This window comes from Elaeis guineensis, chromosome 4 (genome assembly GCF_000442705.2).
Source record: "Elaeis guineensis isolate ETL-2024a chromosome 4, EG11, whole genome shotgun sequence".
Lineage (NCBI taxonomy): Eukaryota > Viridiplantae > Streptophyta > Magnoliopsida > Arecales > Arecaceae > Elaeis > Elaeis guineensis.
In genome coordinates, this window is record NC_025996.2 from 130,701,440 (window position 1) to 130,728,776 (window position 27,337).

At 38.7% G+C, this 27,337-nt stretch overlaps 1 protein-coding gene across 3 annotated transcripts in view; it reads left to right on the plus strand.

The window, feature by feature from the left end:
- The window catches only part of LOC105042660 (probable galacturonosyltransferase 3), a 39,352-nt gene extending 15,224 nt beyond the window's left edge, over nucleotides 1–24,128 (plus strand). Inside the window, exons 3-7 of one of the 3 annotated variants that reach the window (XM_073255216.1) lie at nucleotides 324–384; nucleotides 19,869–20,006; nucleotides 20,388–20,722; nucleotides 20,813–21,758; nucleotides 23,653–24,128. In XM_073255216.1, the coding sequence (XP_073111317.1) occupies nucleotides 324–384; nucleotides 19,869–20,006; nucleotides 20,388–20,722; nucleotides 20,813–21,758; nucleotides 23,653–23,928 (1,756 nt within the window). In that variant the 3' untranslated portion in view covers nucleotides 23,929–24,128. Of the gene's footprint in view, nucleotides 1–289; nucleotides 385–19,868; nucleotides 20,007–20,387; nucleotides 20,723–20,812; nucleotides 21,759–23,652 lie in introns of all 3 variants that reach the window. The other 2 variants (XM_073255217.1, XM_010919952.4) reach the window with 2 other exon arrangements.
- Nucleotides 24,129–27,337: the final 3,209 nt, after the last annotated feature.

A 27,337-nucleotide genomic window follows, 5' to 3' on the forward strand; every position in this document is an offset into this window, starting at 1 on the left:
ATCCTGGGTTCCAAACATGGAAACAGCCCCTCCACTCTCGTGGTAAGGCTGCATATATCTGACTCTCCCCAAACCCCATAATGTCTAAAGCCTTGTGCACTAGAATACACCCTTTTTTCACTGCTTGTGACTTGCAATTTATTCAGCCAATGCTAATGTAGAAAATGGCACTTTCTAACTATGCATAGTTCTAAAGATATCATTTGTGTATAATAAAGACTTTGTTTGTATACATTGTCTTGGTGGAGGCTTTTAGGCTTAATTTTACTGTGGATATGCTTTTCTTCAGCCCTAGTGGAGTGGCATTAACATATCTTTTACAGCCAAGGAGATGCCAAAGGCTATAGGCGTCTTCAAGTTTCTCTGCACTGCATTACCGGAAAGGTTTTAAGCTTTCCCTGTGATTTTCTTCACAGATTTTCTTCCACAATGTATATTGCATTATAATATTACTCGATTGACTCTTGCTACTAGTTTGGCCTTCTCTTTTTTAAGGATTGTAAGTCATTTCCTTTGAGAATTTCCATCGATTAATTTCTTGTGTCTCCTTTACTTATAGATGTGCTTTTATCATCTTTTAAAACCGTAATCATTCTTTTCTTTTATCACAAGAACCTGTAAATTATTCACTTAAAAGTGGTTCACAGTATCAGCTGTCACTTTAAATATGTCGGCATCCTTTATGCCTTTTGTTCTATGACATTTTTACCTTATTTCTGAACATAATGCTAATATCAGTTTCAATCATCGATCTGGATGAATATTAAATTGGAATTATGGAGGGTGGTCAAAGGACAACAGCTAAAACTAACTGAAACTTACGGAGAAAATGAGTTGTGATGTACCATGTAGCTCCACATTGGGCCTGATTTGGGCACCTACGATGGGTTGACCTGACCCAGCCAAGGCTGAGATAAAAAAGAAGAAAGTGGGGAATACTTTTGGGGTGTTTACCAGCCCTTCCCCACTTAAATTCAAAATAAATGAGAGACCTGTGGCTGATTCAGCCCTTACACTTTCTCCCCCCATTGATCCTTGTATAAAGGATCATCCATCGTGGTGATTGTGAGGCAAGGAATTTCAGCAATGAAAAGTGTGATCTCCATACTGTGATTTCACATGCAACTTGCTGGCTTGGTGTTGATGATTTTATGCACATGGAATGATCCAAACGACCTTGGAGAGGGGGGTTTAGACGAACCAGGGCCCCATCTCATTTTACAAGCAGGAATCATGCTGGTCACCAGCCGGTCCAATTTGATAGACCCTGAATCGGTCGATTTGGCATGGTTTGATATTCCTTGGATATCTGTCTTAAAAAATGGTTTGAAACCTAGTTTTCCTAATGCGAAATCATAATTTGGAGGTGCATATGTGAAGTACACACACCACGTGGATTAAATTATCTTCACATATGTGAAAAAAAAATGAAGCAGGAAGTCACCATGATGAGGTCTTTGGCGTAATTGGCTAGGATGTGGGTTTTTTAGTTGCTCTGAGGTCCCAAGTTTGAACCTTAGGAGAGCACTCCATAATATTACTTTAGGATTTTTTAATAGTGATTACTACAAGAAATATTAAAAAAAAAAGAGAATCGAAAAGGCATAAGTAGCTGGCACAGATGGCTAGTGCACTTGTTTGTTTCCAAGAGGTTGACAGTTTGAACCTTTCTCACTCCTTTATTTTTCAATTATATTTTTCTTGCATTTTAATTTAAAAATTCATAGAAAATTGTAAAAAAATAATTTTTCTGCAAAATTTATGTTGCAAAATTTTGTTTGGGCTTTTGGTTGGTGTGGTTTATTGGGGTTGATGTCCAATAGGGGCAAGTGGGAGTTCCTGTACAGTGCACACTGCATATAATTCAATTTTATTGAATGGATAATTCTTTTATGGATATTGTGTTTATGGGTTCGAAATAATTATTGTGTACGTGCACCATGCTATTTGTCTCTCTTTTGGATAATGACTTATATTGTATGGTCACTCATTATTATTGTTAGTCTACGTGTGTAGTAAAATGTGGTTACACTATTAGACTTTATGGACTATATGAACCTAAACAATAAAATGCAAGAGCACATAGGGTCTTTATGAAACATGTCACAGGACCTTGGGAATGCTGGCATCTCTGTTTCGAACAAACATAGAATTATTGGGAATTTGTGAAGCTCACTAAATCACAAAATAAGGATATAAAATCCTGATTGTTGCAAGTGAACTTGAGCTAGCAGAGGAGAACCAGGATAATAATTAGTGCTTTTCCTTAATTCCCAAACCTGCGAAATGGAATACATTTGGGTTTTGGTGCAAGCAGTAGAAATTTTTGGTTTCGTAGAGTGAGTTCAAGAGCACTATGTAATGAGCTTGTGTTTGAAATAAGTGATACAATCATCAGGTACATGATGACTTAGTAAAGACTTGCCAGCATTTGCACTTATTCTTATGGAAGAGAACTAAAGAGTGTCCTTGCATTTAGATTTTCCAATGAATGTGTTTGTCTATATTTTGATCTTAATTGTTATGCAAGGATGGAATCTTTATGCTCTTGTTCATATTTGTGCAACATTGAATGAAGTTGACATATAAGCATGTTTCTTCTCTATTAAATTGATTTGTGTATCTATATAACATGCTTGGGGATCTCATATTGAGTGGGAGTTCCAAGGTTGGTAGGATTCATTGGATTCCTTGCCCTGAGCTTAAATATTGCGCAATTAGTACTAGGTTTATGATAATTGAATATTTAAATATGGAAGATGATTGGAAGCATAGCAAACTTTTGATTTGGTGTCGTATGTTAAATTATCATTCATTTGGTTAGTTTTTGCTGCAAAATAGGTATATGTGATACAATGCACTACTATTCATTCTATTTTGTCTCTATCTTGTCAACATTGTCCTTGCTATGGGCTTTTAAGAATATAGTTGCTGAATTGAATAAGGGTGATAAACTGGATGATGACAAGTATAACATTTGGCACCAAGAGGTTCAGTGCATCCTAAAGAACAAGAGATACTAGAGATCCTCAACCATACCATGGCTGAGCTTAAACAAAGTGCTTTTGCTCAACACAAGAGGGACAATCAAGTCTTGAGAAAGAAGAATAGGATAGCTTGCATCGAGTTGCTGAGGGGCATGGAAGATGATCTCATGTGTGAGTTTGGGAAGTATCCTACTGCTTAAGAGATTAAGTATGCCTTGAAACATATTTTTTGAGAATTTATCCGCCACTAAATTAAGTAGACTTGTTATAAGTTTGACATCTACAAGAAGTGCCAAAATTAGACTATGAGGTAGCATATTGTGGACATGTCAAACATGATAAGAGAACTAAAGGCAATTGGTTACACCTTAACTATTAAGTAGTAAGTTCAAGTTGCTATCCGGTCTCGACCTTATATGAGCACATGAAAGTCAATATGATGCAAAAGGACAATCTCATCCAAGGTAGGTTGAACTGGTACCGAGCTCCATATAGATCAATCACTAGTTTGGCATGATAACAAACTAGTACCATGTTTGTTATCCTATTGTCACTCAATACGACCTAGTGAGTCGATTTTGACCTAGTAGACAATTTTTTTATTTTTTATTTTTCAATTTTTTTTGATATACAATGATGTTTATGAATTTTTTGATATTTAATGACATTTTATGAAGATTCTAAAGAATTTTAATGTTAATTTGATGTTTTTTGAGGTGTTTTGATGTTCTCTAATGCATTGTTTCTTTTTTTGCATGTTTTTGGTTTACAAAAAGACTAGAAATTATTACATTCATAAAGAAAATTAATAAAATATAGAACATAAAGTTAATTTCAATACATACCGACATTTAAAATCTTATAGAATAGCGATGTCTCTAAAAGATATCGGGGTCATCTTTGTATGCAAGTAGGCTTGGCCTAATTCCCTATCCATATGTCCCCTCAATCTTGTAAGCTCGTCAGGCCACCATAAGATACATATCCCAAATACTCCTTGTACATCTTGTGGGTGGCTGTCACTCCTAGAGGAGTCATCTACTGGATACTGCAGCTATGGAGCAATCCATTCGAATATATTGGCAGCAAATTCTAACCCATAAGATGCTTCAGGTTGCGTAGGAATAGTAGCCGTTAGAGGATAACATGTCTAAAGCACCAAATCCAAAAGGGAAGTAGCCAACATCATATCAATAGGATCCCATATAGCTCCTAATGTGATACTTTGAGGATTCCTATCCCATGTGTTGTCATCTACAGCAGCCTCATATTCATCATGTCCTCAAGGACCCCATATCTCCATATGCAACTGTATGTCTGTATCCTCACAGTTTCTCAGTACCATGGTCCCTTGTTATAATTGATACAGTACCCAATGGTACTGTAGCATGGGTTCTGTAGCATGGTACGATAGCAACAGTATCCGAAGAAAATATTTATCTCCCTTTTTTTTAGGCTTTAGTTACTTGGGAATAAGATATTTATCTCCCTTTTTTTAGGCTCTAGTTACTTAGGAATAAGATATTTATCTCCTTTTTTTGGGCTTTAGTTACTTGGGAGTTAAGTTACTTGGGCCCTAATCTAACTTGGATATCAAGTAACTAGGCTATAAATAAGGGGAGTCATCTTTTAGGGGGGGCATCTTGAGTTCTAATTTCTTATTTTTCTGCATTAAATATCGGCAATAGCATAATTTTTCTTTCTATTTCATTGTTCTTGGAGGTACTTCTCTTCCTTGAAGCAAAGAAGCTGTCGTTAGGAGTGGAACATTCTAACAAATTAGTTCCATTGTCACGATACTAACTCCGGCGATCTTCACCGATGAATGCATCAATCGAATCCTTTATGGCGATCGAGGATTTGACGGAGGCAACTGGTCATGGTGGAGCAGTTGTCGCCCAAGGAGATGTTCCAAGTTTTTATGGCGAGCCAAACCAATCAGGTGAAAGCGATACAAATCCTGACGGAGTTCATGCACCGTATCGAAGAGACCCTTTGCAAGGAAAAGTTTCTAGCTGGAGAAGAGGAGAGTGTCCATCAACACACTTCGGTGCTCCCATACGAGACAATGGTGCTGGATTCCCTGAGTCCTCTCATCCCAAAATCCGAAATGGGACGAGTGGGGTCCAATGAGTTGAGAATATCATACCTCTTTCAATATTTACCGAAGGAGGGGAGGTGAACTTCTCATAAGTGCTCAGCCCCCACAGAGGGAGGGGAACCGTTACGGTGGTACCCCAAATAACCAACCACTCTAACTTGCTCGTTGAGGTTGTTGGAGAGGTCCACTCACATTATCATGCTATCGAACAACAAGTAGCTCGTAAGTCTACAACCGACCACTTTAAGGAGGCTCCAATTATACTTTTGGGGTTAATCGATATCTGCATCAGCACCAATCAGCACTGCATTAGCCCTGCAACTATGTTCCTTTGCTGTCTATGACGTTTGGGACATACCGTCCCTTACACTATACCTTTGGGGTCGATTGTTTTTTCCTATTAGGCTGGCCAGTTTGGTATAAATCTTGAGCAGGAAGGGGCTGATTTCGCCCAAGATTTACTTTTGACGCATGCCACCAACATTTCGGCCCACCATAGACCTCCTGATAAGATTCCACCTAAGGAGTTGCAACACCACAACCCTGTCGGACGTCTAGGACAGCATGCAAGCTGAGATTTCGTAATTTTTACCACCCTCCTTATGGCCAGCCACTGGCAATAGGAGCCATCGGTGGACCAACAACATGGTGGCCACAAGATAGAGCTGGTGCATATGGATTTTCTAAAATTCAGTGGCGGCGGTCCTACCAATTGATTGTTCCGAGCAGAGTAATATTTCGAGGCCATGGCGGTGGAGAATGCAAACAAAGTTTCCTTGGCGGCTTTCCACCTTGATGATGATGCCGCTCAATGGTACAAGTGGTATCTCACCTGAGTGGGGCGACCATCTTGGGCAGAATTTTCTCGTAGTATCATGTCGAGGTTCGGCCCAAACTGCATGACAAACTTCATGGAGACTCTGTCCTCTTGTCCAGTTAGTCAACATGGTTCTGTGGCCAACTAATAGCAAGAATTCGAACGGCGTTACAACATGTTGCCCGAGTTAATGGAGGAGACACTCGTGGGGACCTTTATTGGAGGTCTTAAGGCTCAGATTCAGGTTGAGGTCCTTGCTCGCAATCCTGACAACCTCCTAGAAGCATTCGATGAGGCGAAGGTGGCTGAACAATGCCTTTTTTTCACTTCCCCAGTGACATACAACTGGACTAGAAATTGGGCAGCAACCAACAGTGGTCGGCTAATCCAGAGAAGTATGGTCATGGGGCCAACCACAACTCCAAAACCTTCGGCCTCTTCAGAGACTTTGGGCCCATGGCTGACTACATCTTCAGCATCATCCGAAGCCTCGAAGACCCTATCGCAAGCTGAAATTGTTGACCGGCGAAAGAAGGGAATATGCTTCAGCAGTGATAAGAAGTGGAACCCAGAACATGAGTGCCAGCTGCATCTTATGGTGGTAGTACCTTATGAAAAAAAGAGGCTAAAGAAGGGGAAGTACAAGATGATGAAGATGCTGGCGATGACTTGGCAGATAACGAAGAACCCATGCCTGAAGAGGTCTCCACGGAGCCATCTATTTCCTTCCATGGTCTCATCAGAGTTGCCAAGAAACCAGTGGCTATGCGATGCTCAGCCTTTCTGAAAAAGCAACCAGTGTTGGTGCTGGTGGATTCTGGCTCCACCCATTGTTTCATCAATTCCGGGATCACTAAGCGCCTAAAGCTAAAGGTTGAAGCCATCAAGTAGTCCTTTGATATGATGGTGGGCAATGGGCAAAAGCTAAGATGTGCTGGGAAATGCATGGAGATTCCATTAATTGTTCAAGGGACCGAAATCATCGTTGATCTATTTGTCATCACCCTCAAGGGATCCGATGTTGTTCTTGGTCTTACATGGCTTCAAAATGAAGATTACGAGGTAGATTGGAATTTCAGCCGCATGGAGATTACCTTCGAGAAAGACTGGAAGAAATGTGTTTTCAAGCCCGAGGACCCACAGTCCTCTGATGCAGTGATTTTACATCAATTTCTTCGGCTATTCCACTCTTTTCCAGCATATTTGGTGAAGCAAACGACATCTGACCTGCACCAAGATGAGCTCATCTGTAGGCTAGATAACAAAGCTGCACTATAGATCATTTGTGCATCTGTAGAAGGCTACATAATAGCTCCAGAGCAGCAACACAGCAAGGCCAAATCGGCATCCGGTGTTCCACCCATTGATGAAGCAAAAGGGTTCAAATTGTAACAACTTTTAACTGAATTTACAGGTCTCTTCGTCGAGCCTCAGGGCCTTCTGCCAGCAAGGGATCAAGACCATTGAATCCCTATAGTTCCTGGAGCACTACTGACGAATGTAAGATCGTACAGCTATCCACATGTGTAGAAGGTTGAAATGAAAGGCAAGTGCAAGCAATGTTGGAAAGCAGTATCATTTGACCCTCTCGGAGTCCCTATTCTTCACCAGTACTACTTGTAAAGAAGAAGGATGGATCTTAGCGATTTAATGTGGACTACCAACAACTCAACAACACCACTGTCAAGGACAAATACCCTATCCCAGTTATTGATGAGCTATTAGAAGAGTTGGCGGGTGCTTGCTATTTCTCAAAATTGGATCTTAGATCAAGCTATCATCAAATCAGAGTACATCCCGCTGATATTGAGAAGATGGCCTTTTGAACACATGATGGGCACTATGAGTTTTTGGTCATGTCATTTGGCTTGACCAATGCTCCATCTACTTTTCAAGGTCTCATGAATGACATCTTTAGACCCTTTGCTTCAACGGTATGTCCTGATATTCTTTGATGACATATTGGTGCACAGCAAGTCTTGGGAGGAACACCTAGAGCATTTGCAACATATCCTTAGTGACAATCAATTGTACCTTAAAGAGAGCAAATGTTCCTTTGGTATGACCATCATATCATATTTAGGGCACATTATTTTAGTTCGAGGGATGGAGGCAGATCTAGAGAAAATACAGGCCATGATTGATTGGCCTCTGCCTACTATTGTGCGAGCACTTCGTGGTTTCCTTGGTCTTACCAGTTATTATAGATGCTTGGTGCGAAGCTATGGACAAATTGTGGTGCCATTAACTGACCTTTTGAAGGACTCTTTTCATTGGACAAAGGCAGCCACAAAAGCCTTTGAGAAGCTGATATTAGCCATGGCTACCACACCAGTTTTGGCTCTATCTAACTTTGATGAGTCTTTTAATGTGGAAACTGATGCATCAGACTCTGGGATCGGGGTTGTACTTATGCAGCATGGGCATCCGATTGCCTTCTTCAGCAAATACATGGGCAAAATCTACACCTATCCACTTATGAGCAGGAACTCCTTGCCTTGGTATCAGTAGTCCAAAGGTAGCTTATCTACTTGGATGGAAGTTCATTATTTGTATCGATCATCATCCTCTTAGATACATTTTGGAGCAGTGAATTGCAGCTCTGGCCCGGCATAGGTGGCTTTCCAAATTGTTGGGGTATGACTACGAAAATTCAATACAAAAAAGGGTGTGCGAATTTAGCTGCTGACGCACTCTCATGAGTTCCCCAAAAGGGTGAACTTTCGGCTCTTTTTGCTCCCATTTTTCCTTTTCTTGATGACATTATAGCTACCTATTTAGATGATCTTAAGATTGATGGCATCAAAGAAAACTGGAGGCATATCTAGCATCCATGCCCAGCTATGTTTGGTGGCCACCCTTTACTTCAAGGACCGCATATACCTAAATCCAGATTCACCATTCAAGGAGACCGTCATGGCGCACTTTGATGAAGATCCTATGGCGAGCCATGGAGGTAATCTAAAGACACACCGATGCATACAAGCGAGCTTCTATTGGCCCAACATGTGGAAGGACATTACTAGATTTGTGGCTAAATGTGAGATATGCCAAAAGATGAAGTATGAAGAAGCCAAGCCCTCGGGTCCACTTCAACCCCCACCAATCCCTGATCGAGTTTGGGAGGACCTAGCTATGGACTACATTGAAGGATTGCCGAAGAGCAGCGGAAGATTGTTATTCTTGTTGTCATTGATTGCTTCACGAAGTATGCCCACTTTATTCCTCTAGCGCACCATTTCATTGCCAAGCAAGTTGCCGAAATCTTTGTGGAGAATGTTGCTAAGCTCCATGGTATGCCAAGATCCATTGTAATGATCGAGATCAAATATTTACCTCCTCTTTTTGGAAGGAGTTCTTTGCGCTACAGGGAACTAAGCTTCACATGGCAACAACATATCATCCTCAGATCGATAGGCAGTTCGAAGTTCTTAATCATGGGTTGGAAACATACTTGCGATGCTATGCTACTGATGAGCCAAAGTCCTAGGCTAAGTTTTTATCATGGGCAAAGTAGTCATACAATACTTCATATCATTCCGCCATTAGGACCACACCTTTTGAAGCTTTATATGGCCGTCCTCTGCCAAACATCCCATCTTATATCAAGGGGACAACAGGCGACGACCTCCTTGAGGCAGATTTGGTGCAGAGAAATGATCATTTGAAAGCACTAAAGAAGCATCTTCTTGCTGCCAAAATCAGATGAAGCAAGTTTACGACCGATGGCAAAAGGAAAAGGAGTTCTAAGTTGGTGATTTTGTTCTCGTTTGACTTCCTAAATACCGACAAACGATAGTGCATCTTTTTACCTATTCTAAGCTCTCTTCCTATTTTTATGGCCCATTCAAAGTGTTGGAAAAGATTAGGCCAGCAGCATATCGCCTTGAGCTACCCATTGGGGTGTGAATTCATGATGTCTTCCATGTATCTAAACTGAAGCCATACCATGGGGAGTCAAATGTTCAAATATCCTTGCCATCAGAACTGATTGAGGATCGGCCCCATATTTCTATGAAAACTTTTCAACGTCGATGCAAATGAGTCAATGGGCAGCTTTACATTGAAGTACTCGTCAGGTGGAGTGATGGAACTTGTGAAGAAGCCGCATGGGAGGATCACGATCACTTGGCACTTTGCTTCCCTCACATTGCACTTTATGGACAAGGTGAAATTGGAGGGGGGACTGTTATAACTTATACAATACCCGATGGTATTGTAGCGTGGGTACTGTAGCATGATACTGTAGCATAGGTATTGTAGCTACAATATCCGAATAAAATATTTATCTCCTTTTTTTAGGCTTTAGTTATTTGGGAATGAGATATTTATCTCTTTTTTTAGGCTTTAGTTACTTGGGAATAAGATATTTGTCTCCTTTTTTAGGCTTTAGTTACTTGGGAGTTAAGTTACTTGAGCCCTAAGCTAACTTGGATATCAAGTAATTAGGCTATAAATAAGGAGAGTATCTTTTAGGGGGGCATCTTGAGTTGTAATTTCTTATTTTTCTGCATTAAATATCGGCAATAGCAGAACTTTCCTTTCTATTTCGTTGTTCTTGAAGGTACTTCTCTCCCTCGAAGCAAAGAAGCCGTCGTTAGGAGTGGAACATCTTAACATCCCTATCCTGCATGGCATCAGTGAACTGGGACTCTCCGATAAATCAAAGACCATCCTAGAGCTATAAGCCATATGTGGTCTAACATCGACCCTAGCCACCAGATGCATCATTGCTGCCGCTCCCATGTGATTGTAAGGGCTTCCTGGTATCCAAATCTAACTCTTCCTCCACTTTCTCCGATGGGTCCTTTCTTTTGCCTTTCTTCCTAGCTATTTTTTTTCTTGTCTTGCCCCACTTTGCGTAGCTCTGCCACAAGGATTGATTGGGCCTTCTTGATTGATTGGATCAGGCAGTGAGGTGGCCTTGTTTGAGCACTTCTTGATCAAAGCACTAGAAGGATGTCTCAGACATGGAATTATGTGATACCCCCTACTGACCCCTTTGCCCAATTTGCTAGATATGAGCACGAGGTGTTATATTCTACTCATTGCTCCACATCCACCTTAGCCTTGCTGTCTACAATGCTGACTGGTCATGGAGGTGACCCAGGCTGGTCAAGCTCTAGCTCCTGCTGCTGGTCCTCAAGTTAGCAAATCATCCGATCCTCATCGTCTTGGACAAAATCGTTGTAGAGTGGATCATTATACTTTCGCTTCACTTCCTCCTCGATGCATTTAAACTTTAACCTTAGATTGTAGTGCATGCAAATGAAATCATTGAGACATTTTTGTGTGAGATGGTTTCTATGTTTGCCATGGATCAAGGCGAATGTGGACCAATTGTGCTCACAACTATTGGAGGACATCATCTGTGAGAGGATAGCAAGCTACCTAAGATTTCGACCTGACTCCCTGAGATGGAACCACTAAATTGTAAATGCATTGAACAAAATCACATATAAGACAATAATTATAAAATATCATTATGTCAATTAGTAGCTATTTTTCATATGTAATATATCTTGATTTATCATGATACTGCCCTTGTTGAGCATAACTTTTCATTCACTGAAGCTGAGGAAACATTCTCTAAATAAGTTTTGTCTGTGCACAAAAGATATGGCACATGATGTTACAAAGTGTTGAATAAATTAGCAATAACTAAAGACATATCCCACTTAAATTGACTAATCTTCTCAAGACACTATGCTACGATGTCTAGATTAGCCTTCATCTTATATATCACATTGCGTAGTGCGGACAGAGGTTAGTTTGTCCATTGCAATACTAGGGACACAACACTGAAGTTGTGGGCGTAAGTTGTAAGCTGCCAAATTTTAGTACGATATAGCCAACTAGAAGAATAGGCAATGAATAACTATTTTAATATAAATTCTTACATGCTAGATGCAGCTCCCTACCCATACGATGGTCTGACCTTTGCTCAATGATGTCTACATGCTCGTAGGCATTCGCTAGATCTATCTGCCTAATCCGTTATCATCATGTGATAAAAGAAGCTCATCTATGGGTACCTCTCATAGTTCGTCGCTTGAAGCATGGCATATAAAAGCTTGATAGCCTTCACAACCCTCTCGGCCCATGTACATAATTGCTGGCTCACCACCAAGCCCTTCATGTGGCTTTCCTCAGTACAAGCCTTTGCAGATCTACTCTTCTACTGCTCGACACTGACAAACATTTGGCACCAGCTTGCCTTCCTATCAAGAAGGCTATTAGCTGCAATGTAAGTAGTGGCAGACTATGTAACACGTAGCCATAATAATGCTCCTACAATCAACTTCCTCATTAGAGCCAAGACCCATGTGATTGTAGATAAACTTGATGATAGACTGGGCTATCTCCAAAACCTGCTTGACCCTACAAACCTTCTTAATGTCCATCAGCATGAGGCCAATGCAATGTGTAGGACATGATGTCCAAAAAATGTAGGGCTGCCTCTCCATCAACAACTTACTAGTAGTCTTATATTATGGCCTATTATCAGTGACCACCTTTATGATGTTTTTCTCTTATGTAATCTATCATGTTTTCCATCAATTTCAGAACGTACTATGCATTGTGCACCTTATCCAAAGTATCAGTTGACTTGTGGAAGGTCTTCATATCACAATAAGTTAGGAAGTCGATGATGCTTCATCTATTGGGATTCATCCACCCATCATACATCACTATTAGTCCATAGGTGCCCCACTTGCTCTGATATAATGCTATCCAATTCTTGAGCTCCTCCTTGTTGTTCTTAAGGAGCTCACCATAGATATCCTTCAATTCGAGAGGATGCACACCCTATCCTGCTCTCTATATCAAGGCAATGGTAGATCGATAGTATGTATTTCCTATTGCATTCACTGGAATGTGAAGTAGAACCAAGATATGATAGCTCTACATGTCTTTCTTCTTATCCTTTACCAACATGGTATCAATTATATGCTGCTTTACATCCTTGCTGGGGAAGGCATGTGGATCAAGATCGTGGATAGTAGCCCTTTGTGGTATCTCTCTAGACTAGTAGCCCTTGCTGCCAAGCACTTCCAACATTGATGCTATACTCGTCCCATATTTGCTAATGGCCTCTCTAATTGAGGAGGCCCTTATGAACTCTAGCTTTGCCTTGTCAATCCTATAACAAGAGCTTGATTTATATTGTGAGGGCCCAAATCGAGCCCTATGCTTGGCCACCTTTTGATGCCAGTATTCATCCAAACTCACTTGGATGCAACCTCGATCTTTGCTTCCTCATCATTTGGAATGAAGCCCTCTAACACCTTGGAATGATAGGAAGGTAGCTTTGTTGCTCAATGATCCACCTCCATTCCCTTTTGGGTAGACTTCTCTTTTATTTCTTTGAAATCAGCGAAGTACTTATTCATCAGTTGTCAAACCTCCTAGGGATATTTTCAGTACATCGATATGTTGGAGTTATCACTAGTGAGATGCTGCTTTAGCCTGGCTACCCTACCTCCTCTAAACTTGGTGTCACATCACTTGCACCTCCAATGGTGCTAACCCTAGAACATGACATCGTGATCCCAACTAATGTCATACTCCGACTCCTAAATATATCCATTCCTGCAATTGAAACGAACATATATCAAACATTTCTATATTAATTGATATTTAGGTAATTAACTACATATAGTACTAAATTTTTATAATTTTTTATTTAATGAACTAGTTTTAATTTTTTATGGTAATTCAACATTTAACTAAAAAAATCTAGATATTTTATTTTTAATTTAGAAAAATGCAAAACCACAATAGGGATGCTGCATTTATTATCATCTTAGCCTATTGTTATTTAATTCTCTTTTGAAAAATATTGAAATTTCAATGTGTCATGAAAAATATGTTTTCTACTTAAGAAATATCTAGATATGGCATTGGAATGGTGCGACACACTCCATACATCTCAGTTTAGGACAATACGACATACCTTGATATCATCTTCAATGACATAACACGTCCTTCAATGCTAGAAGATAAGTGCTTAGAGGCAATTAAGTCTTCTAGACAAGCTTATGTTGCTAAATATTAACACACATTAGACTTGAGGCTAAACTTTTCATAAAGGGAAAGGAGATTGGATAAGCATCCATGAAGGCCAATGCCCAACAACATGAGAGGTGTAAGCATGTTCGTAAGAAGGACAAAGACCAAGATGAATTGCTACAGTTGTGGCATGTTGAGTCACTTTGCTTGTGAATGCACTAAACCAAAGCAGACTCAAGAGCTGAAAACCATGTAGCAAGTGACTGAGAAGCTTTTGTGAAGTGTTGCCGAATCCAACACTGCACAAGATGGATATATGAGGGAAACAACTTTAGAGTTAAAGTTAAGGGAATTGGCACCTGCAAGTTTTAGTTGCAAGGTGGCCATACTTTCTTCCTACATGATGTCCTACTTGCGCTTGAAATTTGATAGGACTTGGTCTCTACAGTGGTCCTTCTAGGCGTAGGTAATAGTTTAAAATTCTATGGTAGTGATGTTGATGTATTTTTGGGAACAATTTTGTTATGGTTCTGGTCATTTATTGGACAGTTTTATGGTACTGGATATTGAATACAGCATATTTGTTGATGTTAATGATGGTTGTTTTTCATTAGTTGCATCCTTTAGTAATGTAAATGTTGAAGCAAATACTTCTCATGCTAGATTAGGTGACATTGGATAGGATAGAATAAATAAACTAGCAAGAGAGGGCCTATTAGTTTAACTTGTTTTCCATGTATGAACATTGTCTGGTTGGAAAAACAACTAAAAAACAACTTGGTAAAGGAACTAGGACTGAAATTATATTGCAATTCGTACACTTTGACATTTGTGGTCCGATGAATATGAGGGTGAGGCATGGAGCCTCATATTTCATCATATTTATAGATGATTCTATGCGTTTTGGTCATCTCTACCTGATTGCCCATAAGTTAGAAGCATTAGATTGCTGCCAATGATATATTAAGTTTGTTGAGAAGTAGCTAGACAGAATTATTAAAACTTAAGAATTGACTATATCTAGAACTTTACAACAAAATGATATTGCAGAGAGAAGAAACAAAACTCTATTGGAGATGGTTAGGTCGATAATGGCACAGGCAAATCTACCCATATCGTACTAGGAAGATGCATGCTAGCTGCTGCTCCAACATACTTAATCGAGTGCCCTTTTAATCAGTCACTTTAACATCTTTGAGTTATGGATAGGTAGGAAATCTGATCCAAGCCATTTGCAACGTTGGGAATCTATAGCTTATGTTCACAATTCTTCCTATAAATATGGAAAGTTAGGTTCAAGGGAGAAGAAATATGTCTTTATTAGATACTTTGAACACTCAAAAGTGTATGTGTTCATTGATGAACATGCAGATGGCAATGTGCTTGAAATTGAATCACGATATATCACATTCTTGGAAATTGATATTCTTAATAATAGGGATGAGAATTGAGATTGATAAGAACTTCTAGCTCTATGAAATGGAATATCTTGACATCCATGGTGCACCCAATCAATTGATAGAGGTTCATGAAGAGTTGCCTTGACCATCTAACACTAGTGGGAGTGACACATTACCTAGTTAGTTTGTTTTATAGGAACCTTAATTGCATAGAAGCAACCATACAAATATCCCTCATCATCATTTTGAGATTGAAGGGAAAGCTTTTAAGGTATAGCTCTGCATGTTAAAATTGAGCCCAAAAATAGTATAGATGAGGCTCTCTCATGCCTTGCCAAGGAAGAATGGAAAAAAACAATAGAAGACGGAAATGGATTTAATGAAAGTAAACCATATTTGGGACTTGGTTGATCCCCTGCTTGGGTGTAAGGCCATTAGGAACTAGTGGGTTCTTAAGATTAAGCACAAGGCATATGGGTTCATTGAGAGGTATAAGGTTAGCTTAATAGCAAAAGGCTATACTTAACAAGAATTGATCCAGATAGATTATCAAACTCGATGTGAACCACTTTGACCACTATGGGAGAACTAGACAAGGTGTAGGAGAGAGTTCTACTATATTGGAAGGACAAATCATGCGTCAAACTTCTAAAGACCATAACTTGTCCATATGATGTTCCATTAAGGTGCTCCTTTTTATAAAAAAAATCGAATAACTTTTCGAGCTCTATGATGTGGCACCGCCCCTTAAGGTTGCCACGCATTGGGTGATCAAAGCCAAATTCCATTGTTTTTAGGCTTTAAAATGGCTTGTCAAAGCAAAAATAGCCTTTTCAAGAAAGACTTTGACTATGCATATCCTCCAATCCAAGAAGAATTAGGCAAAGTGGCTAAAGACAAAGTCAATATAAAAGTTAAAATCTACCTCATGTAGGATTTTAGTTTTTCCATAATTATTTCCACTAATTATGTCTATTTCATGGAAGTTGTATCCTCTTTCAACTAAAAGAGGAATCTAGCTTGAATTGTGCAAAGACGGATCTCACTAGTATAAATAGAGACTATAACTCAGTTTATTAATCATGGTTTGCCACTCCGACCTGAATGAGATGGTTCGGCACATACCAAATCAAATCGATGCTAAGTCAAAATAGTTTGCAAGGTCAGTTAGGTTCACAAATATAAGTTATTATTAAATATTAATAGCCCAACCCGCAGCCCCACCTCATGGGTTGTTTGCAAGGTTCTCCATGGTTTGTACTTGATGCTTTGAGAACCTCCCACCCCTCACCCATGATTCAACTTCGATGTGAAGGCTCTTCTCCTCTCTCTCTCTTTCTCTCAGTGAGCTCGATGCTTGTGAAGACTCCAAACCTAGGACCCACTCCATTCTAGAAAAGTAGTGCCACTCAAGTTGATGGATTCCTCTGTCACCTCCACCATGGCTCCCAATTACCATTCCTGATTCGAGGCCTACAATATGCAGTTCACAAGTGAGTTTCTCTCTCACCCTCTCTTTCTCAATCTCTTCTTCCCCCTCTCCCAATCTCTTCCTCTCTCATCTCCCCATCTCCAATTCATGATTTCAAATGGTTAGGGTTTTCTCTCCCCCTCTCTTCCATCCTCCCTCATCCTTCCTCTCTCTCTCTTCGCCTCCCTATCCCTCCCTCCCTATTTTAGTACGTCTTGGAACAACACGGTACAAATCTGTACCATACCGAATGATCACTAGTCAGTATGCCCTCCAATATCGGCTCAGTGAACCTTATTATCAGCATTCACCAAATCAAGATTCGCGGATCGATATCGAAACTCGTGTCGGTTGTCGGTCGGTATAGTACGGTACCGTACCGTACCATGTCATACCATATCGATAATAAAAAATCAAAAAAATCCCACCATTGGCACTAAAAAAAAGAAACTGGATCGAACCGGCCCCAAACCGAACCAAATCTTCTGGTATCAGATGGTTCGGGTCGATACCATATCGAACCGAACGGTTCGGTCCAATTCGGCCCATTTTTCGAAAATCCGATTTGAATCGGACCGGCTCTCCGTTGGCACGGGTGTACCGGTCGGTATGGAATACCACACACCAAACTATCTTGAATTGGATGATTCAGGGCATTTTGAGCTGTATTGATTTGCAAATCAGGACGGTTCAGCCTTCCGAATCGGAATCTTGGATGAGGAAGAGAAAAAGAGAAGAAGAGAGAGAGAGATAGAAGGGAAGAAAAAGAAGGGATGACGCCGTTGGAGGGTCACCATGGCCCCTCGAGGCTGCAGGAGGGCCATGGAGGCCTCCACAGCTCCATATCGCCCAATAGGGCATTTAATTGGAGAGATAGATAGAGAGGAGGAGCGATGGTATTGGAGGGAGGTGCAGAAGACGGAGAGGCTGTCAGAGGGTGTCGGATGGCTGCCGTGGCCATCGAACGGCCGAAAAGGCATGAGTGGACCCACACCCGCAGATTCATGGTGACCGCTCCTGTTCATCGGCTTTTTTACCCATTGTCGGTTGTGGTGGGGTTTTTTTTCAAAAAAAAAACATGAAACAGGGGGTGATCACCCCTATTTCACGCTTGCGGAGCTGTAGGCCACAATTCCACTGTCCGACGACCATAGTGGCTTCTCCGCTGGCTTTCCCTCTTTTTCTTCCCCCCCTCTCCCTCTTAACTACGATTTGGCGGAGGAAGTCGAGGCCTTAGTGGCCCTCCAAGCATGCTGGCGGCCTGCCTGTGGCCACCGTCGGCATCTTCTCTAGCCACCCTCCCCCTCCCTTCTTTTTCTCATTTCCTTCTCCTTGGTTCCTTTCTTCACTTCTGTGTGCATGCGTGCGCACGTCTGTGTATTTGTATACACGCATGAACACACACATGTACATATATATATGTGTGTGTGTGTGTGTGTATGTATGTATGTATATGTGTGTATATATGTATGTATTTACGTACTTATGTATCTATGAATGCATGTGTATGTGTACACACACACACACACACACACATATATATGCATACATATACGTATGCATACATTCATACATACATATATGCATATGCATGTGATGACAAATGCAACAGCTTAGGCTGCTCCAATGCAAGTTTAGTCGAGTCAGATCCAAAACTGCGAGCACCAAGCAAAAATATAAACTCATACATGGAGACTCTCCATATGAATGCCGGGCTTCATAATGTAACGATCCTTTGTTCTATACAAGGTCTTGCACAGAAGAAAATGAGACAGGATAACACAACCAGAAATTAAACTGAGAGGACTAGAATTATGACAAAAAGCAAAGAAATAGAAGATCCCTTAGCCTCTAATAACTGTAAAGATCAAGCCACAGAGGAATAGATCTATGTTGCAAGATAAAGAACCCATATGTTGTGTGAATTTGAGTTATAGAAGACATAGAAGTAAACTTTGGAGCAAAAACATATCAAATGTCATACAATATGTAGTCTAAGAGTCCAAATTCCAGGAGCTTGAGATGTAACAAAGGCAGCAAAAATGGCAAATAGAGGGCCAATGAAGTTGCTAGTGAGCCGCTGCAGTGCTTGCTGGAATCACATCTGCTAATGTTAGTCAATATGATGAACTGTGAAGTGTTCAAAACTTCAAATCCCGTGGTGAAAATAGAAAGCCCTGGTGAGTGAAGAGTAGTGATGATAATGATGGTCCTTAACCCTACTTCAACTGTTTTAAGCATGCTATTTGAGATTACCTTTGAATTTTTTGTGAAAATGAACCACTGGTACTAGAGAGAATGAGTACAATGAGAGGGCACAAATTCTGCATCCGACAGTGGAAGGTGTAGGATAACAGGATGTGAGAAAATAAAGATTAGTCTCCTTTACTACAATACGAGCTTAGTAATGGGAGATATAATGCAAAATAGAGTATCAATTTACATAATTATTACTGACCAGACTCAAAGAATTACCAAAAAGATAAATAGGCGGCTTATGATCATGAAGCACTGGTAAGAAGAAAGGACAACTACATAGTCCATAGCTCATGTCAGAACCTAGATGTTAGAGTGTAGAACTTCAGATTGTTCACTCTCCTCTGCAGACTGGCTGTCACAACAAGCTAGTATTTGACTTCACACAAAATCAAAGAAGTAGCTTTTAATCTCCTAAATTGTTTGTAGTTGGAAATATGAGAATGTATGGATGGCCCTGACATGTTATCAATTAATCCCTAAATCATTTTTACTGGACTTTGTCACTAGTGAAATTGTCTTCAGAAAGCAGAATTGCTGCATGATTCTTGTGAATAATTTTTTTCTACTTAAAAATTGTTGTCTTGTCTGGATTGGCAGCTTCATTTAGAATCTATTACGGAGTATGATACTCTGAAGTTAGTTTTATGATCCGTAATATAGTCCTTTCTGGCATGAGTCTCAATATTGGCCAACAAGAAAAATGATCACCATATTGATTGTTCAGTTGGACCACTCCCATCAACAAATTAGTTAAGCCAAAATATATTCTATTCGTGCAAGTGTACTTACCTCCATGTCTTTATGACAACTTTTTGTGCAGGATGTTGAGATGACTACAACATATGCAGGCATTTCTGTTGCTCGTAAAATGCATAAAGTAAACACAAAGGACTTATCTGATTCTTTGAAGTGGAAGAATTCTGATGAGGAAACCCATGCAAATCCAAACGGTGGACTGGTACTCCTTCTGACTTAACTTGCTGTGTTTGAAAGAAACAAATTCGAACTTCTTAAGGCAAGAATGGTTTATTCTGAAACTTGTTGAGTTTGAGAGATTCTGAAAACATCTCTTAGAATACGATAAACTCTGAAAGACATCAGAAGATAGAATGGAAAAACTTCGCTAACACGCTTCATCTTCGAGAAGCTAGAATGGTCACTTAAACCACACTTAGTTGGAGTCACAAGACATGGATAAGTTTTCTGCTGATCAACATCAACAAGCTTACTCGATTAGCTCAAAGAAGCTATTGTGTTTGGTTTTTTTCCCTTTTTTATCTAATTTTTGATGTAAATTTCTGTAAAGTTGTTCAGGTATATCATGTTTCTTTTGCTGCAGCAACTGCATCAAAAATGGAAGAAGAACAGAACTAATGAGATGATTCAGCTAAGCAAAGATGCTGAATTACAGATGCAAATAGCAGCCATGGAACGGTCAAAGCATTTCAACAACACACTCAGGGGACTGCACAGCATATGGAGGAGAGAACATCAAAACCATCTCCAAGATTCCACTTTGAAACTGATGAAAGATCAGATCATAATGGCTAAGGTATATGCTAGCATTGCTAGTTCAAAGAAAAATCTTGATCTTGCCAGGCATTTGTTGAAGCATATCAAACAAAATCAAGATGCTATTAAAGAAGCAAACTCGGATGCTGAACTGCAACAAAAGTATTTCATCTCTCAACTTTTTTTATATGATATTATTCCATCTGTAAATCCCACTCTGATGTGACACCCAATTTTCCTCCTATTATCCAGTGCTCTTAAACATGCAAAAGCCATGGCTCATGTTCTATCATTAGCAAAAGAGCAGTTATATGATTGTTCTATAGTGGCAAGAAAATTACGAGCCATGATACAGGCCTCAGAGGAATCAGTAATTGCACAACAGAAGAAAAGCCAGTTCTTGATCCACTTTGCTACAAAGACAGTCCCTAAACCCCTGCACTGCCTTCCTTTACAGCTCACTACTGATTACTTCTTACATGATCATATTCGCAACGAATTAGCAGATAAGGCCAAACTCGAAGATCCATCCTTCTACCATTATGCAATCTTCTCTGATAATGTCCTTGCCACTGCAGTTGTAGTCAACTCTACCATATCACATGTCAAGGAACCGGAGAAACATGTCTTTCACATTGTCACGGACAGGCTGAACTTTGCAGCTATGAAAATGTGGTTCATTGCCCATCCTCCTTTAGATGCAGCAATACATGTGGAGAACATTGATGAGTTCAAGTGGCTGAATTCGTCTTACTGTGCAGTTCTTCACCCAATTAATTCGGAGAATCTTAAACAATACTACTCTGCAAGAGATCATCCATCTACAGTTTCTGCTGGCAATAAAAATCTTAAGTACAAAAATCCCAAGTACTTGTCTATGCTCAATCATCTAAGGTTCTACATGCCAGAAATATACCCAAAGCTGGATAAGATACTGTTTCTTGATGATGATGTCGTTGTACAAAAGGATTTGACACCACTTTGGTCTATAGATATGAAAGGGATGGTGAACGGTGCTGTAGAAACTTGCAAAGAAAACTTTGGTCGGTTTGATAAATATCTCAACTTCTCAGACCCAATGATCTCTGATACATTTGACCCAAAAAGCTGTGGATGGGCATTTGGAATGAACATATTTGACTTGAAAGAATGGAAAAAACGAGATATTTCAGGAATATATCACTATTGGCAAGACATGGTAAGGATCCTTTTAGTTTTGTTTTTTTTCCAATTTTATGTATGATATCATTCCTTAAGTCCTTTACTTCTAGGTATAATTATCAGTTTCCCATGGTTGCGCTTTCTTGTTTTCTGAAATTTAAGATATTTCAAGTTGCTAAGTTACCATTACTGTCTATAATTTTAATTTATTGTTCGAAAGCAACTTTTATATTGACAAATGAAGCATGATCGCACACTAAGAAGGAAAACATCACATTTGATGTGGTGTCAACTAAATTATCAAGCTGATTGGACTTTGATGTCAGTGGATTTTGAATATGCTAAGACGTATATGAAGCATGAATTTAGAATATGTTTATTGTTCTTTCTATTGGCATGAAAATATGCGTATTAAATTTCCACATATATCTTCCTTGCAGTGTTTCTCACCTTTGTTGTCTATCTGAGGACTATACTATTGAGTTTTAAATTGTGGCGTTTCTTTTTTTTTTTTTTTTAACTTTCTGTATGATCCAACGTAGTCTTAGTTGTACCTCAGAGTGCTCCACATGAGATCTCACATATTAACCGGCAAATTATTGAAGACAATCCACATAATGTGTGTAAGTTATGTAAATTTTGAAGTGCTGAGGCTCTGTACAATCATAAAACTTATGATTTATGTAATGATTTGTACAATTGGAGCAAGATGCCGTGAAACCGATCCCAAGGCCATCTTCCAATGACTGTAGCGTTTTGAGTTCCAGATATGAGCTATTGACACCAAGAAATCAAATTATTTTAGCTGAGACATGTGATACTTTCCCTCTGTAATGTGGAATTTGTAGTTTAATTTTTTCATGTGTATTTAGATGGTGAAGAATGGTCAGTGTCTGGCTTCATTAGGCCATGGAGTTTTCCAAATTCTTGAATTATTGAGTGATTCTGTATAAACACGCCTTCCAGGTGAGTCGAACTCCATCTTCAAGTGTATAGAAAATAATGATTGTTTGCCTGTTTGCTAGAATTAGTTACCTATATATTAAAAAAAAAAAAGGCTGAATTAGTTATCTTTTTTTTTAACCAAAAAGATAACTAAAAATAACCAAAAAGATAACCAAAAATAACTGAATTAGTTATTTTTTTACAATTTTAAAAAAAGATCTGTACCATGTACAAAAGTATAAGACTGAAAAGGAGTTTTGGATCTTTGTGAACCAATGCCCATGAATTATGTAAAAAGGATAAGGGAAGGTCATTCATTTGGATTTGTTTGATGCTTGAAGCCATGTTGGCTAGCTGAAAGTTTGATTTGTTTCAAGCTTATTTTCAGTTAAAAGGTAGTATAATATCCATGGCCAGAAAACCATTATGGACCATTATTTGGCTAAAATTTTATTTCTTTTGAGCAAATTTGGTTAATGCATTCTTTCCCAGAGAACCAGACATTCCCTAGCAAAATTTAATAAATCACCTTCTAGATAAGATTGTAGGTTTTCTGAGTCAAATTTCTAATGCTCTTGTGGATAAAGTTGTTCTATTATCTTTCAGAGATTGCAACTTTGATGTGAAAAATTTGTCCCTTTCACTCATGTACCTTGGTATAATAAACATTGACAATAAAATCAAATTAGGTCCATGGCAGGATGCCATTCTGTTTATTATATATGATTCATTCATCAAATCTTGTTGTGGTTTAGGTTGTCTCTTAGTCATCTTTTCTATCATTTGTTTTCGTTTCTTCACAGAAATAACATGCACAACAAACAGCTATAAATTTGTGAACATTCAGAATTGGTGGTAAGGAGTTGAGTTCAATGTAGCAGAAGAAATTTTTCTTGTGCTGCTATTACTTGGTTGCAACTCACTTCTGTTGAATTTGTTCATGAGGTATCTCCAATAATCAACAAGTTTCGTTTTTTTAACTGTAGGGCGAATTCCGAAATCTGTGGAAGCTTGGGACACTGCCTGCAGGTCTTGTAACATTTTATGGCCTGACATATTCACTTGACTGGAGTTGGCATGTTCTCGGTCTGGGTTACAATCCTCTTATCAGTACCTCAGTGATTGAGAAGGCAGCTGTCATTCACTATAATGGGAATTATAAGCCGTGGCTGGATCTTGCTATCACCAAGTACAAACATTACTGGAACAAGTATATAAACTTTGACGACCCGTATCTACGAGTCTGCAACATTTTCCAATGAAACTGGACTTTGCAGATGGCAAATCCTTTTATCAAATTTGTTCATAACTTTTTCTCGACACAAAAGCTTGCTGTATGTTATGCAGCATGTGCTATTAGCATCACGCTTCTCCAGAATAGGTTTTGCAGTTTGCCTTTTTCTGTGTAAATGGGTAATATTCAACCAGAAATTGCTTGGGAAAATATCATAGAGTACCATACGGATGCATTTTAAAATTTTTTTTATCCATTTAATGCAGGTTTTAATTTATTTATCAGAATGATGTAAAAATTGAAAAATATTATTTGAAATGATATTTTTTTCTAAAAAAATATCATTTCAAATGACGTTTTTTTGGTCCAGCTATCAAACCCCCAATAGAATCCCTCTAAAAAAAAAAAAAAATCTAAAAATACTATTTCAAATAGCGCTTTTGAAAGCACCGTTGCGAATGACGCTTTTCAAATTGCAATTTTAGAAACGCCATTGCGAATGGCATTTCTAAAAACATCATTTTATTTTTTTTTCTTCATCTTAATCTTAGGTGCATGATATATTTTATTTATATTTTTTAAATTAATTTTTTTAGATACGTGATATATTTTTCATTATTATTTGTATCTTTTTGGTGCATGATATTATTTTTTAAACTAATTTAGATAGCTCTTTTAACATGATATTTTTTTAATTTTTCGAGACACATCTGAAGGACATGACAAATCATATGGCATCCTAACATTTGAAATTAAATAAGCAAAATATCTAAAATTTCGATAGAAATAATAATTAATAATATAAGATAGAATAAAAATATAAAATTTATTAAAAAAAATTTACAGTATTATAAATTTATAAAATACTAAGTCCCATAAGGACGTCATGGTGCCCGTGGTCTTTTGGACCTTCTTACAAAGATCTGCAATGGTTGTTATCTATGATGATCCCTCTCCTATATCAGTAGACGTCTTTTGAGCATGCATATCAGGAATAACAGGTGCTGCTGCAGCATCTACTAGCTAAGTTATCTCCTCAACCCTCTCATCTGGATCTAATGATGGGTCTGTAATAAAAAGATCAGACCACTCAGATGAAGAGTCATGATGCCAACTCGAATCTGGTGCTATCATCTGGGGCATGTAGGAAGATGAAGGTTCTGGCATCTGTGAATCAAAAAGTGATGGTATATATGCAGCATGTGATAATGATATCTGCGAAATACATGGTGGTGGCATATCTGAAAATGTGGTGACAATGTACATCTTATATCTAGCGCATAGGATGCTCCAATCGTCGTCAATGTCTCTAAACATGATCTCTCCATCTCCTGCAGTATCTGAATCCGCTCGTCCTCATCAATCGTAAATAGAGCACGATGAGTGTCCAACATAAGACCCGACAAACGATCAGTCTACATAAAAAAAAATTAGCAATACATTATAGATCATAAAACAAAGATATAATGTAATTATATAAAATATTTTGCATTAACAATGAAAAATAAAATGAAGACTTAATGAATTGAAATTCAATATGAGATTGACATAAGATATAATTTTTGAAGTCTTACCAGCATGCGCATAGTAGAACACTCACCCTCGTATCCTGAACTGCATATCGAGACTGTCCGATGACCGATATTATAATGCTAAGAAATCAAGCCATGTAGTCCTTGATATATGGATGACCTCCCAATATGTCATCACCATGAACTATATGATTTCGCCGTGCATTCCAAATGGTGATATACTCTGCATGTCTGATATGTTAGTTAATATGAGCTCTCTCTCGTCGATCAATACGATGAAGTCGTTGGTTGGTATCAAACTGCTCTGGGATATCCTGAATCCAGCCAAACTGCCGTAGCACATGATTTAGAAGGTGCCACTCTACCACATCAAAATAAATAAGCGGCATCCTAGTAGTCCATATATCATGTCTATCCATACAAATCTATGATAATATGGACAATATATGATCTGTGTATGGCTCTTACAAAAATTGATAGAGATAAAAATAAAGTCGGATTAATAAGTTTATTTTTTAATAGACTATGAATACTATAAAATGATATTTATACATAAATTAAAATTAACCATCTATGTGTATCAATCAATGTATTCAGCTGACATCTATAAACTCCTGCCACCTTTATCGACACATGGTGAATGTTGAATGTAACATTCCATCTGCTTGACATTATGTTCATATTAATTGAATTTCATCAGATTAAAAACAGTAATAAGTTGCAAATAATTGAATTAATATTTGTGTATCTATATCTTCAAGGTATGTCTAATCTGAATGGAACATCAGGGTCGTGCTGCTCTGGTGGCATCTCAAACAACTGTCTCCACAATGGATTGATAGTCGACATCCTTTTCCATACCCAAATCTGTCAATTCCAAAAAAATCATATATGACATGTCCAATCAGAGCTACAATAGAATGTAAAAAATTAAAATTTATATATCACATACTTGTAATAATACAAGATAACCATCGATCTCTGACTGGTCTGCCACAGAACCTCAATACATAGCCCTATACAGGCAAGCTAGTACTGTACTGTCCCAACTGAGCCTACAAGTGAAATCTAAATCCTCTAATAATGGTAAAAACATCAACTTCACCTTGTTAGATAAAATATCAGGCAAAAGAGCACCCCCTAGTAATCACAGTATGTAGCTCCTGATATACTGTCGCACCATCTCCTCTGGTACATCATCTTCAATGTGCAAATATCGATAATGATCATCCAAACACTCTATCTTCAATCGTGAATGATCAAAAAACTATACCTCGAGCTGAAATCTTAGTAATCAGTTGCATATAGCCTGCCACTCTGGAATACTAAGAGTGGGATCAGATCTTGTAACTGCTTCACCATCAACTGATAGTCTGGTGAGGACACTAACATCCTGTAATGTGATGGTCACCTCATAGAATGGAAGATGAAATATGTCTCTGAGCGCCATCTCTCAAGTAAGGCAGTAATAAGACCAACATCCATCTATATCCACCCAATCTGATGCGCTCCATAAAACCTCAGATATCGTAAATAATTTATAACTCTATCTGGGATATCCTCCATCCTTCATATATCAGCATCGGCTCATCGTAATCGGAGGTGTCTGGGCTCCTGCAATAAGATAGAATAATTAGATAATGTATATCTCTCAAACAAGATTCTCTTTACAAAAATATAAATAGTAAGATTAAGAATAGAATGCTTACATTGCCATCTAAGATGGCCTGTGAGCGATGGGTCTCCTACAATATAAGAATACTGCAGTCTCGAGGGTCCGGATGCCATCCCTCGTAAACCATAATACACTATGACTCCAAAATAATGACATATATCCCAAGTGTATTAGAGTATGAGAAATATGATACTAATTCATTTCATGATAAATATAACTCTGCAATCATA